Here is a 15,646-nt window from a genome sequence, read left to right on the forward strand (position 1 = left end):
CATGCATTACTGTTTAGCATGAATTTAAAAATAAAAAAAGAGAAACTTTTCGCAAAAATAAAAGGCATTTTCAATAGAATAACAATCAAGTAATTCGTCAATTAATGAAGTTTAGTCATAGCTACAATGAAGAGAATGCCATCCCAGGTGTGAAGTGATTGTCGTAAAATCCAAAACAGTAAGTCCAAAGAAATATATGATCCGAAACTTTAAGTGATTGTGATAAAATAAAATCGAAAAAACTTAAAATGAAATGAACATCATAGAATAAAGTTGCTACCAAAAGAGTTGCAGAAATGCATCATGAAGAAAGCGAATTACACAGAAAGCGTAGAAAGTGAACCACACAGAAGATATTGTTTTGAAAGAAACAGTTTACCTTGTATATATTCATATTTTTCAGCCGTTTTCATTTGAGTATTTAATTTTGACTTCCAGTTAATGTTCCAGGTGACCAGGAGAGAAAACAGCCTTCTTCTTAAATAAAGAAATTGTAGATTAGTATATAATTGTGTTTATTGTTTTTGTTTTTTTATCCTGTGAAGTATTTCATATCATCCCCCAGATAATGTCTGGTCATCAGAAGAGAATACACACTATTTCAGGGCCTTCATTCTCAACAGCTTTTTTGTGTATCACTTCCACCCCTCCCCCACTGATGTGAGGTCTGATTATCTGAATTGCATTTAAATGAACTGCTCAATACAATAAAAATTGAACGTTTAATAATTTAGCATTTCCTGTTATGAGCAATGGCTTTGCGCGTGACATTTAAATGTTCAAAGGTTGCATCTAACATATTCATTAAGACGTACTCATATCGAAAAGAAAAAGAATAAAACAAATTAAAACATACAATGAATTAAATAATAAATAAAATTAAAATATAGATAAGATGAAAATATCAAGAGTATATTGTATTCAAAAGGAATCAATTTAAAATAAACAAATACGGTTAATAGCTATTTTTTTTTTTTAGCTTCCAGGCCAATAAAAATAAAGATTAAAAATTTTGATGGATCAATAAATATTGTAATTTACTTTATTTTTTATTATCAACTTTTCCTATTTCTCTCTCTCTCTCTCTCTCTCTCTGCATATGTGTGTGTATGTGTAAATATAATATGTATACACACACTTTTAAAAAATTTTCCAATCAATAAACACTCATCAAATGTCAAATTTAATAAACAAAATGATGATTTGCTGTGACTTGTTTTTGTTATTCATTTCCTATAATAACATCTATGTATATATGAGATATTTACATGTTGGAATATGTCAGCATCATCATCTGGTATGTCGTATTTCTGATATGTAATTATCTTTTTGTAGAACTAATGAATATATTGTGTGTTATCCTTGTAATTGAGTAGTGTTAAAGAACATTTAAAAAAAAAAAAAAAAGTGTTTGCTTCATTCGGATATGTGTGTGTGTGGTGTCCCCCCCCCCCAAAAAAAAATGTATGCATCCTTTGAATCATCCTAACTCGTTCAATTCATTGGTTTTGACTTGCAAACAAGATTGATGAGCAAAGGAATGAGAAGACATGTCTAAATATAACAGAAAATTAACTTTGGATAAACGTAAAAGTTGATTTTAGATTTTTGTTCATTTTAACACTTACCTGTTTTGCTCTGTACACCTTTCATAAAACAAAGAAATGGATTTGCAACCTTTAACCGTTTTAAATTTTACTCTCAGTAGTTTTAAATTTGTATTCTCATTCTTTTACTCTTGCGACACTCTGTAATCTGTGTGCGTGTGTGTGTGTGTATATATATATATATATATATATATATATATGTTTATTGTTATATAAACATGCTCACATCCTGCTGCTACAAATAGCCACTTGTTTCAATCAAACAACAGATATCATCAGGCAGCGACTTGACTATTCAAAAGTTCATTGAACTTTCGAATAGTCAAGTCGCTGCCTGATGATATCTGTTGTTTGATTGAAACAAGTGGCTATTTGTAGCAGCAGGATGTGAGCATGTTTATATAACAATAAACAAGTATTATCAGCTCTTTTTATTGAGCACTATCTAACAACCTCGTTGAATTCATTAGTCCATTACTTTTGAATATAAAAAAACCCGAGTATATATATATATATATATATATATATATATATATATATATAATGATATTTTAAAAAATATTAACATTTTTATACCTACAGACACTAGTGTTTCAATCTTATGCAACGATCAGTGCATGAAGTGATAATTACTGCTGATTGAGAGATTCAACAAACCCACCTTTTGCTTTCGTCCAATTAAAGGAAATTAAGTATTTATGAAGACATGTCAGCAGGTTGTTGTAATTCATGAAAGTGTATATATATATGTGTGTGTGTGTGTTATAGGAATAATAACGAGTGCTTAAATATATATTTTATTCAATACATTAGTTTGATCTTCCATTGGTTTCACAAAAATGTCAAAATGTAAATTGATGAATCAGTCACATTTGGTATCAGTTAACTTTGCAAGTATTCATGAAAAAAATCAAACTAATGTATAGGGTTCATTAAATATATATGCACATAATTGTTGTAATGATTCTAAATATTGTAGAAATAAATCCAATATAGTGCTCGATTATTAGGACATAATATTTATTTATAAAAGAAATGTTAGAATAATTTGAATCTCCTGGAAGTTGCAAGAAAATGACCCTTTAGCATGCAACTTTGCAGAGTTGATCTAACTTACAGTAGTCACTCAATTCATCTGTTTGATGTGCATTCAGATGAATAACATTGTTAATCGACATTTATAAATGTTGCTGATGAATGGATATACCATGAAACTGCAGTAAAGTGTTTAGATAAGTCAAATTAACTATTATAGTTATTGATTTAATATAGGTATGTATAAATAGCAAATTCTGGTGGTTAGTTTGAATGAACGCATTTCAGGTGAAAACATTACTAATTTTTTGAATTAGTATAAATTCAAAACAATGATTCATTAGAAAAATAATTGCAATTAAAAATAGAATTTATCGAATTATTGAGTTTTATTGTATTTTTTAATGTGGAAGAATTGTGAGAATAATTCAATATGACAGACACTGAAAATAATCCTTGACTTAAATGAAGGGTCCACCATCTTTAAATTCACCATCTGGGAACATAAATGCTTCTAGCACATATACCAGATCATTATTTTTTAGAATTTATATTAATTTCACGATTACGTGTAAGTGCATAATGTTTTCTCCTGAAATGTGTTGGTTTAAAAGATTTCCCATGTAGGCACCTTAATTCTTTCTGTGAATATTAAGGTAATTCAGTTTTCTGACTTGACTGAAACATTGTAAAATAACATTCGAGATGAGAAGAGTAGTCATAGAACACAACTTGTTTCAAATGTGAGTTTTGATTTTGTTTTGGTGGAAATCCTTTTCTTAAAGCCTTAACCAAGACCACATAGTTGATGAAATCAAGCACAGAATTCAGATGAAGACAACAATCGGATGATTGTGGTCTGTGCAGTAAACACAGATGCATGGTTCACACAAGAAGTGCGATGGAATTATAGAAGGGAGTTTGAATAATGATGTGTGAAAAACGTGATATATTTGGATGTCGAGGCTAGAAGTTTTTTTTTTAATCTGGATTATATCATTAGAGCACAGAGAGGAGTTGGTGCTAGTGTGATTGCAAGAGTGGATGGAATAAGATCAGGAAACTTCTTCCATTACTAACCAGCAGAGTGTTGCCACTAGAAACGTCTATCAGTGTGATGATGTATGGAAGTGAAACCTGGTCAGTGAAAGTTGAAGATATATGTTGCATGAGAGAAATGCTACAAAAAATGATGTGAATGTGAGTCTTCAGTACAGGCTTAGATGTGATGATGACACCAGAAGAAGATTAAATCTGAGCAGTGTAGAGAAAGGTGTGCAGAACAGGAGACTTTGATGGTTTGGTCACATTGAAGAAAATGGATGAGAATTCTTGTGTTAGAGGATCAGTTGACACAGGAAAACATGGAAGGAATAAAATGAATTTGAGAAAAAGGAATAAATAAAAATCTGACCAGAGATAGGTTAGTTAGGAAGTCAATTTCTAAAAGCTGTCCAATCCATCTGAGCATGTAAAACAGATGCTAAACCGAAAATCTATAAAGGAAGGAAACTACGAGACATCAGATGCTGTTAACTCAGAGTCCATGAAGAGCGTGTCTTAGGATGATCTAGTCTGCATGAAGATTTTCTCATGGATCATAGCTATTCATTAGACAAACAAGATTGCATTTTTTTTTACTCCTGACACTTTGACAAACAAAGCCATTGCATGTGAAGTCAGACAATAAGAAGAGATTAATTGATTTGACAACTCAACAGATTTTTGTTGACATTTAATTGCAAAACGAACATGTAGTCTGTAGAAAAGCCTTCTACTTAAGAGTTTTGATTTTTTATGTATGTATGCGTGTGTTTTCACCACTCAGCCATCAAGCAGTGTAAAAATCGTGGTGGTGGGGATTCGGCCTGTTACTCATCAGCAGTCATCATTATCTGTCATCATTTTGCTTCTTATAGTAGTTGGGTTATAGTAGTTGGCATAAGGGAGGAAGAGTGAAGGGGGAGTTGGGAATAAAATTCTTTTGCCTTCTTGTTCCCATTTAAAAATCAGTTTCAGAAGATTCTCCTTAGAGAACGGATGCGTTTTTCGGTTCCATTAATAAAATCTTCCAGACTGATGTAATATATTATGACATTATCAAAGATATATGATATATATTGTTTCAACCTGGCAACGTTGAGAGAGAGAAAGAGAGAGAGAGAGAGAAGGGGGGACAGAGAGAGAAAAAGGGAGAAATCTTTTTTTAATTTGTAATTTATATATATATATACATATAAATTACAAATTAAACAATTTTCTCCCCTTTTCTCTCTCTCTCTCTTTCTCTCTCTCTCGACGTTGCCAGGTTGAAACAATACATATCATATATTATATTACGTCATCTGCTAGGACATCATATATGATGTATATACTACACATATATAATATATATATCATCTGCTATGACGTATATAAACAAACACACAGGAATATGGCTTATATATATATATTGTCCGAATAGTCTTTAAACAATTGTAACAAACGATGAAATATACTATTTGTTGCTATCCATCTATTCCTTGATGTCTTGGTTTTTGTTAAAACAATATATATACATATACATATATACATATATATTATGGCAGTAGAGTTTAGTTTCCTAGAAGTACATCCAATGAAACAACATGTGTCTACCAAAAAGTATTCAGAGTAGGTATATTAAATTTTTTCATACAAATATTGATGGCTACATATGTGCATACATGTTTCTGTAATCACCCGTGCTGGGGAGATTACATCTTCAGGCCAAAAATTACCCTCGAAAACAGTTTTTGAGGGTAATTTTTGACCTGAAGATGTAATCTCCCCAGCACGGGTGATTACAGAAACATGTATGCACATATGTAGCCATCAATATTTGTATAAAAAAATTTTATATATATATATATGATTGTTGAGCTGGATTAAATCCGACGATATGAAATAAAATGGAGGTGGAAGGACCTGGATACTCAACGTTTCGCCCGATTTATGCGGGCTTCTTCAAGAGGGATGGTCATTGACGAGAGAGTCGGAGGATTGGGGCTATATATAATGATGGGAGAGAGCAGCGTGTTTTCCTTATGTAAATTAGATGCCATATATACATGTATATACATTTTATGAGAGAAGAACTAATTAGAGTAAACTAGTGTAGTGGATTACGTCTAAAAGATAAAAAAAATTCTTTCATAATCTCGAGTCATTTTATTTATTTAATCTATCACCGCTATATTTCCAAACACAATTTTTAATCTCTACGATATTTTATCTTTTAGACGTAATCCACTACACTAGTTTACTCTAATTAGTTCTTCTCTCATAAAATGTATATACATGTATATATGGCATCTAATTTACATAAGGAAAACACGCTGCTCTCCCCCATCATTATATATAGCCCCAATCCTCCGACTCTCTCGTCAATGACCATCCCTCTTGAAGAAGCCCGCATAAATCGGGCGAAACGTTGAGTATCCAGGTCCTTCCACCTCCATTTTATTTCATATATATATATATATATATATATATATATATATATATATAGTCATCCACATACAGTACTGTTTCGCTGTTTCACAGCTCATCAGTGCGGCTAGACAGGCAGCTACCTCAAACCAGGATTGAAACCCGACCGTCTGTACGACAGTCAAGGCTCCTAACCATTACGCTATTGGTGGCTGCTGAGCGAGTAGTGAGTTTAACGATGTTTTGACATCGTCCGAAATACCGCTGCTCAATTTGTTTACACAAAGAGCATATACATATATATATATATATAATATATATATATATATATAATATATATATATATATATATATATATATATAAATGACAAAAGTCTATATTCCAAATTTCATGATGTTGACCATCTTACAATTTAATCCTTTCATTCCATTGACACTTACAATTCTTGACAGTAACTGTCTCATAGCACACAATAATTCATTTAATTATTATATCAATCAATGAATCTATTTATGCCATGAAAAAATAACATAATGTAACCTAAAAATAAGGTAATTTCAACTTCTCTTCCAATTTTCGGATTTTGTATTTTTGTCCAAATGCATTTTATTTTCTTTTGATGGATTGATGGTTTCTATTTCGTCTGATGAGTTAAGGGCAAAATAGATTTATTGGTTTATATAATAATTAAGTGAATGATTTTGCGCTATGAAACAGTTGCAGTAAAACCCCGGGATACAGCATTAAAAATTAGTAACAAAATACAGTACATAATATATAATACACATGTATATAATCAAATAACATTATAAATAACACTGTAAATAACCAAGGGCCAGAAAAACATTGTATTCCACATCGTAACCTGAAAAAACCCTATCCTAGGGCCACAGTATTCGGGGGTTCTATTGTACTGTCAAGAATTCTAAGTGTCAACGGAATTAAAGGAATGAATTGTAAGATGGTCAACATCATGAACTTTGAAATATAGACTTTTTGTCATTTATTTGCTATATGCTCTTAATCACATTGAGCTTCTTAAATTAAGGATTTGTATATATAAAAAGTGGAATATAATTGAAAAAAAAATCATATTTCCACAGAAAAAAAAAATATATATATACTTTGCAAGGATGCGATATAGGTAAAATATTTGCACTTGTTTTCTTTTCCTTATAAGGAAATGGTTTCCATAATGTTTTATTGTTAAAGTGTTTTTTATTCAATAAGTCTGATGACAGGCTGTTCTTGTGAAAATTTTCAAACGACATAATGTTTGGATTTGTCCGAATAGTCTTGAAACAATTGTAACTAACGATGAAATACACTATTTGTTGCTATCAACCCATTTTTTGAAGTCTTGGTATTTAGTATAGCCTCCATTATTACAAATTACTTCAAAAATTCTCTTCTGCATGCTTGCGACTAAGTTTTTTATCAGTTGCGAAGGAATTTTATCCCATGTAACGAAAACTGAATCAGAAAGTTCCTTTATCGAATCATACTAGATTCCATCCTTGAACACTTCTTTTGCCATCCATCCCCAAAGATTTTCAATGGGATTGAGGTCCATAGAACATGCTGGATGATCTAACAATTCTATATTATTTGAAGAAAACTATTCTCATGCTTGTCGAGAAGTGTGTATCGCAGCGTTGTCTTGCTAGAAAATCCAATTTCTTCCACACAGACGTGGACCTTCAGTCCTGATAGAAGCATTTTCAAGCATTGAAATGTACTTCAATGATGTTTGCCGGCCTTTCACTACTTTCAATTTTAGGGTCCCAGCTGACGAGAAAGCACCTCAGATCATTAAAGACCCTCCTCCACTATGCCGAGTTGAAAAAGTCTCTTTGGCAAATTTTTATCATGCCAATAGTGTTGAAATCCATCCGGACCATCTAGATTAAACTTTTTCTCATTGGAGAAAATTACATTTTCCCACTTCTCTTCATCCCAAGTCTGGTATTTGGCGGCATATTTAAGTCGGTTAGTTTTGTGCTGTTCAAGAAGACGTGGTTTCTGCAGTCGCTTTAAATGATTGAAACCCTTCATTTTCAGATGCCTTCTGATGGTTTTAGGGCTACATTCTGCTGCTGTTTGGCTTTTCAATCGACTTGAGCTGATACTGGAGTTTTTTTTTAACTTCTTCTGATATGGCGATCCAGTGATGGGGTTATTTTTTTTGGTCGACCTGGACTCTTTTTGTGCTCATATTGATCTGGATTTCTTAAATTTGTGATGACCATTTTGCTACGATTCACTTCGTTTGCAATGGATCTATGGGAGAGTCCACCCCTATTAAGCTCAAAGATCCTTCCTCTCTCAAACTCTGATAATGGTTTCCCTTTTGCCATTTATAATTTAGTAAAATGTTTTTTATCCACTAACAAGTTGTTTTTAGTAACATAGAAAGCTTTTTGTATTCATTTTTTCAAAACAAGCCGATTATATTAAAGTGGTCTTATCATTTTGACCTGGTGAAAATGTTTGTTTTTTAAAAAATAATTATTAGATCAAGGTTAAGGTTTCGAATGAAGCAGATTTCATTTTTTTCCATCATATTTTCCCTTTTGGCAATGGTTTCAACCATTTGTTTGATTAAAAATTTTATAATATGCGTAAATGCTTACTTTCTTAAGTGGTCTTATGATTTTGACCAGGACTGTATATATATATATATATATATATATATATATATATATATATATATATATATATATATATATATATAATATTTATGTAGTTGTGAATCCAATACTTTGCCAAAAGGTATAGCCATGCTGATGATGGGTGATACCCAGAAACACGTGTTCATTTTATGTATGTTAAAATATTTGTAAAATATTTAAAACAAAGTAAATATTTGAATATTTAATAAACAACTAAAGATAAACTCAAAACATACCTCTCATTAAAAAATAGGTGACATAAAAACAAAAGCAAAACGTAACCCTTCAATGATTTAGCAGCGAAAAAATTTAAATAAAGCAGCATTACAAAAAACTGCTTATATCACTAAAAAAAATAACACCCACAGATTTTATATATTTTTGTATTATAGGTAGATGCGGTGCCTTCAATAAGTTTCCAGACTTTTTTCGTATGGGCACTTTTATTGATAGTACACTCATGGAACTCTAGTCCCCGTCAAAGTAATCTCCTCTGGCTGCAATGTACCATCCACAGCCTCTTTCATCTCCTCAATTGTCTCATAACGACAGCCTCTAAGGTTTTCCTTGAGTTTCGGGAATAACTGCAAGTCATAGTAAGCAAAATCTGCACTATGGGGGGGGGGATGAGGTTAGGGTTTTGATGTCCATCTTGGTGAAATAGTCTGTGACAAGGATGGAGTTGTGGACTGCACCCTTGGGATTAACTTTGCGCAAATCTTCCACATCTTCAGTTCCTCGCAAATAATTGTATGTACAGTTCCCACACTGACATCAAACTATGCACTTATTGTCTCTATAGATACATGACAGTCCTCATCCATGAAATTCTTTATTTGGCCAATCAACTCTGATGTTCTTACATCTTTAATCCGCCCACACCTCTCATCATCCCTCACAGACTCTTTGCCTTCCTTGAATCTCTTATGCCACTCAAAAACTGATGCACGATGGTCCAAAAGCAGTCTGAAGCATTCCATATGTTTCTGTGGCATTTTTTTCAAGTTTAAAACAGAATTTCATTGCATATCATAACATATATAGCAACAACATACTAAGTTTTCAAGAGTCAACGATAGTTTTAAACTTTAACAAAGTCTGGAAACTTATTGAAGGCACCTCATATCTTGTATATATGTATATATATATTGTAAGTTATGAAAAAGTTATGTCATGTTTATGCACATTCGAGTACAAGTAAAGCCAAAATATGGAGAGCTAGAGCTCCTCAAAAGAGTTCTTTATCATTGTACGACACCTGGAGCATACAAATAAGTCAAGATCTGTGAAAATAAGGACTGCAAATGAAATATTCTTTGAAAATTTATTTCATCTTTTGCAAAAAAATGACTTTTTCGCATTGTGAGATTTTTTGATCGACGGTTCAGATCTTACTTGGAGATCTCCCACAATGCTTTTTCCATTAATATTCTTGTGGCCGGACCACAGGATTCCTTGAGCAAAGATGGAGTTGTTCTAGTCATTTTTGGAAGGTTTCTGTTCACTTTTGATAGAAACCGGACGACGCAGCGGCGGAAGTGGTTCTTTGTGCATCTGAAATAATGCAATCAAACAATTCAGTTACAACAGAAAAAAAAAAAATATCTGATGTTGAATTTTAACATTTCAGATTCTTCTGACTTTTATTTTCATCTTAAGTACTATTTTTACAACGTTTTGGTGGATGTAACATTCGATCTTCTTCAGGTTTATCTTGTTGAACTCGGGAATATTTCTGTTGAATTCTGGAATCTGCACAATAATAATAATGACAACGAAAAAGTACTTCCCAAATAAAAAAAGAGGACAATGTAAATATAAACAAGGGGCAGGTAATTCCTTCAAAAGGTTTAGTCGAGCGTAACACGTAAATACCACAGGATCGTTAATAAAAAAAATAAATTAATCAACAATAGATCTTACATTTTAAAGCGATAAAAATTATGCATAAAATTTGACAAGGTACCGTGGTCTGGTGGTAAAACGTCAGGTAGTTGATCGTGCTATTATGAGTTTGATCCTTGTGAAAAACTTAGCTTAGCCATGCTGAGGACGGGTGAAACACAGAAAACATATATAACTTTTATGCGCGTATATATTTTTAATAGATATTTGAATAAAATATTCAAGTATTTAATAAATAAAATTAATAATAATTACAAAAAATATGTCCCAAATAAAAAAGGAGAATATAAATATAAACAAAAGCCAGATAACTCCTTCAAAACGCTCAAGCGAGCATAACAAATACCACAGAATCGCTAATAATAAAAAAAATAAATAAATATATATATATATATATATATTGATGCCTATGTTCAGTCACAAGAAACAATGGACACCCCTGTAAAGTAGCTGCATATGTAATTGTGAGGCAATAGTTGCACAATCTATAACCACACTTCTCCTGAATCGGTACTGCTTGGGTCCAGTAGTATAGAGAGGACCAAGACTGACTGGAAACAATGCTGAGATAAGCAAAGAGCACATACAGCGCCTGGTATTCCCAAAATGGTCACCCATTTTAGTATTAGAAGACCATTTTGGGAATTCCGTGCTGTATCCAGTGACATATAGTGATAAGTGGCAAGAATGTACATTAAAAAAAAATATATATATATTCCGCAAAGACCTGTGACATCGTGCGTTGGGTTCTTGGTAAAATTCAGTTGTAAGTTACTCTCTTCTGTAGGTTAAAGGTTCAATCTTCAGCGTGGTGTACATGCAGATTACAATTGTGAATTATTTAAGATTTCTACACAGTCATGGCTGATGGAATGAGAAATTCTATTTGAAATTCTGTGCAGATTCCAAAGTTCGATAGAAAGATCCCTAGTTCAATAAGATGCACTTGAAGAATGTTTCAAGATCCTTCAAGTGCCAAAAAATGGGCAAAACATTGTGAAAATAACACTCAATAGGAGAACAATAGTCGAAGAATTAAATGATATGAATAATCATCTCAAAAATATTGTTGTTGCAAGGCATACGAGTGACGTTTATGGTGGCATGTTAAACCTGTTCTTTTCAACTGCTAGCATAAATGAAATACTTCTCTTCATATTTCGATTAATCACGTGTTGACACACCTGTTTCATCAACGTTAAGTGGCAATTACCAGGTGAGTGACCATTTTGAAATACCAAGCACTGTATGTCATCTTCCCAAGCGACTGGGGATGGTTTGTGATTGGCATTACCCAAAACAGGTATTATGGGTTTTGTCTTAGTAGCTTTCTTAATGTTGAGTGCATAACCAAAAACTGTCATTACTCACCCTGAACATTACATTATTTTTTTTTTAATTTTTGTTTCTGTGTCAAAATGTTCAATTAAAAAAAAAAAGAAATAAAAAAAAAATATTTCCTTTACATACAAAACGAGAATTATCTCCCATCCTGTTGTAAATAGTTTCTTTGGCTATCTACAATTAACCTTAGTTGAAACTGAATTAAACAAAATAAAAATTGAGTGAAAAATATAAATATACAACAAATAAATGTTACCCAAGGCAAAATACATTGCTCTTCTACCTACCCTTTTTTTTAAGCTTGAACTTATTTTTGAATGCTTTTTTTTTTTTTTTTTAAATTGAAAGTAGTGTAAATGCTGTCGAATTAGAACAGAAAACAAAATGGTGGTCGTGTTCGAAAACAAAATGGTGGTCGTGTTCGAAAACAAAATGGTGGTCATGTTCGAAAACAAAATAGTGGTCATGTTCAAAAACAAAATGGTGGTCATGTTCAAAAACATAATGGTGGTCATGTTCGAAAACAAAATGGTGGTCATGTTCAAAAACAAAATGGTGGTCATGTTCGACAACAACATGGTGGTCATGTTCAAAAACAAAATGGTGGTCATGTTCGAAAACAAAATGGTGGTCATGTTCGAAAACAAAATGGTGGTCATGTTCAAAAACAAAATGGTGGTCATGTTCGAAAACAAAATGGTGGTCATGTTCGAAAACAAAATGGTGGTCATGTTCAAAAACAAAATGGTGGTCATGTTCGAAAACAAAATGGTGGTCATGTTCAAAAACAAAATAGTGGTCATGTTCAAAAACAAAATGGTGGTCATGTTCAAAAACAAAATGGTGGTCATGTTCAAAAACAAAATGGTGGTCATGTTCAAAAACAAAATGGTGGTCATGTTCGAAAACAAAATGGTGGTCATGTTCAAAAACAAAATAGTGGTCATGTTCAAAAACAAAATGGTGGTCATGTTCGAAAACAAAATGGTGGTCATGTTCAAAAACAAAATGGTGGTCATGTTCAAAAACAAAATGGTGGTCATGTTCGAAAACAAAATGGTGGTCATGTTCAAAAACAAAATAGTGGTCATGTTCAAAAACAAAATGGTGGTCATGTTCAAAAACAAAATGGTGGTCATGTTCGAAAACAAAATGGTGGTCATGTTCGAAAACAAAATGGTGGTCATGTTCAAAAACAAAATGGTGGTCATGTTCGAAAACAAAATGGTGGTCATGTTCAAAAACAAAATAGTGGTCATGTTCAAAAACAAAATGGTGGTCATGTTCAAAAACAAAATGGTGGTCATGTTCAAAAACAAAATGGTGGTCATGTTCAAAAACAAAATGGTGGTCATGTTCGAAAACAAAATGGTGGTCATGTTCAAAAACAAAATAGTGGTCATGTTCAAAAACAAAATGGTGGTCATGTTCAAAAACAAAATGGTGGTCATGTTCGAAAACAAAATGGTGGTCATGTTCAAAAACAAAATGGTGGTCATGTTCGAAAACAAAATGGTGGTCATGTTCAAAAACAACATGGTGGTCATGTTCGAAAACAAAATGGTGGTCATGTTCAAAAACAAAATGGTGGTCATGTTCGAAAACAAAATGGTGGTCATGTTCGAAAACAAAATGGTGATCATGTTCGAAAACAAAATGGTGGTCATGTTCGAAAACAAAATGGTGGTCATGTTCAAAAACAAAATGGTAGTCATGTTCAAAAACAAAATGGTAGTCATGTTCAAAAACGAAATGGTGGTCATGTTCAAACACAAAATGGTGGTCATGTTCGAAAACAAAACGGTGGTCATGTTCAAAAACAAAATGGTGGTCATGTTCAAAAACAAAATGGCGGTCATGTTCAAAAACGAAATGGTGGTCATGTTCGCAAACAAAATGGTGGTCATGTTCGAAAACAATGGTGGTCATGTTCGACAACAAAATGGTGGTTATGTTCAAAAACGAAATGGTAGTCATGTTCGAAAACTAAATGGTGGTCATGTTCGAAAACAAAATGGTGGTCATGTTCGAAAACAAAATGGTGGTCATGTTCGAAAACAAAATGGTGGTCATGTTCAAAAACAAAATGGTGGTCATGTTCGACAACAAAATGGTGGGCATGTTCGAAAACAAAATGGTGGTCATGTTCGAAAACAAAATGGTGGTTATGTTCAAAAACGAAATGGTAGTCATGTTCGAAAACTAAATGGTGGTCATGTTCGAAAACAAAATGGTGGTCATGTTCGAAAACAAAATGGTGGTCATGTTCGAAAACAAAATGGTGGTCATGTTCAAAAACAAAATGGTGGTCATGTTCGACAACAAAATGGTGGGCATGTTCGAAAACAAAATGGTGGTCATGTTCGAAAACAAAATGGTGGTCATGTTCGAAAACAAAATGGTGGTCATGTTCGAAAACAAAATGGTGGTCATGTTCGAAAACAAAATGGTGGTCATGTTCAAAAACAAAATGGTGGTCGTGTTCGAAAACAAAATGGTGGTCATGTTCAAAAACGAAATGGTGGTCATGTTCAAAAACGAAATGGTGGTCATGTTCGAAAACAAAATGGTGGTCATGTTCAAAAACGAAATGGTGGTCATGTTCGAAAACAAGATGGTGGTCATGTTCGAAAACAAAATGGTGGTCATGTTCGAAAACAAAATGGTGGTCATGTTAACAAACGAAATGGTGGTCATGTTCAAAAACGAAATGGTGGTCACGTTCGAAAACAAAATGGTGGGCATGTTCGAAAACAAAATGGTGGTCATGTTCGAAAACAAAATGGTGGTCATGTTCGAAAACAAAATGGTGGTCATGTTCGAAAACAAAATGGTGGTCATATTCGAAAACAAAATGGTGGTTATGTTCAAAAACAAAATGGTGATCATATTCGAAAACAAAATGGTGGTTATGTTCAAAAACAAAATGGTGGTCAGGTTCGAAAACAAAATGGTGGTCATGTTCGAAAACAAAATGGTGGTCATGTTCGAAAACAAAATGGTAGTCATGTTCAAAAACAAAATGCTAGTCATGTTCAAAAACAAAATGGTGGTCATGTTCAAAAACAAAATGGTGGTCAGGTTCGAAAACAAAATGCTAGTCATGTTCAAAAACAAAATGCTAGTCATGTTCAAAAACAAAATGGTGGTCAGGTTCGAAAACAAAATGCTAGTCATGTTCAAAAACAAAATGGTGGTCATGTTCGAAAACAAAATGGTAGTCATGTTCGAAAACAAAATGGTGGTCATGTTCAAAAACAAAATGGTGGTCATGTTCAAAAACAAAATGGTGGTCATGTTCAAAAACAAACTGGTGGTCATGTTCAAAAACAAAATGGTGGTCATGTTCGAAAACAAAATGGTGGTCATGTTCAAAAACAAAATGGTGGTCATGTTCGAAAACAAAATGGTAGTCATGTTCAAAAACAAAATGGTGGTTATGTTCAAAAACAAACTGGTGGTCATGTTCAAAAACAAAATGGTGGTCAGGTTCGAAAACAAAATGGTGGTCATGTTAAAAAACAAAATGGTAGTCATGTTCAAAAACAAAATGGTGGTCATGTTCGAAAACAAAATGGTGGTCATGTTCAAAAACAAAATGCTAGTCATGTTCAAAAACAAAATGGTAGTCA

At 32.8% G+C, this 15,646-nt stretch overlaps 1 protein-coding gene across 3 annotated transcripts in view; it reads right to left on the reverse strand.

Annotated features, from left to right (window-relative positions):
- Window positions 1-10,075: 10,075 nt before the first annotated feature.
- Window positions 10,076-15,646, reverse strand: part of LOC145268769 (uncharacterized) — a 319,098-nt gene continuing 313,527 nt past the window's right edge. For all 3 annotated transcript variants that reach the window (XM_080124371.1, XM_080124370.1, XM_080124369.1), the window contains one exon: window positions 10,076-10,319. In XM_080124371.1, the coding sequence (XP_079980497.1) occupies window positions 10,242-10,319 (78 nt within the window). In that variant the 3' untranslated portion in view covers window positions 10,076-10,241. The remainder of the gene's footprint in view (window positions 10,320-15,646) is intronic.

This window comes from Euprymna scolopes, chromosome 44, assembly GCF_053919585.1.
Source record: "Euprymna scolopes isolate OS-2025 chromosome 44, ASM5391958v1, whole genome shotgun sequence".
NCBI classification, from domain to species: domain Eukaryota; kingdom Metazoa; phylum Mollusca; class Cephalopoda; order Sepiida; family Sepiolidae; genus Euprymna; species Euprymna scolopes.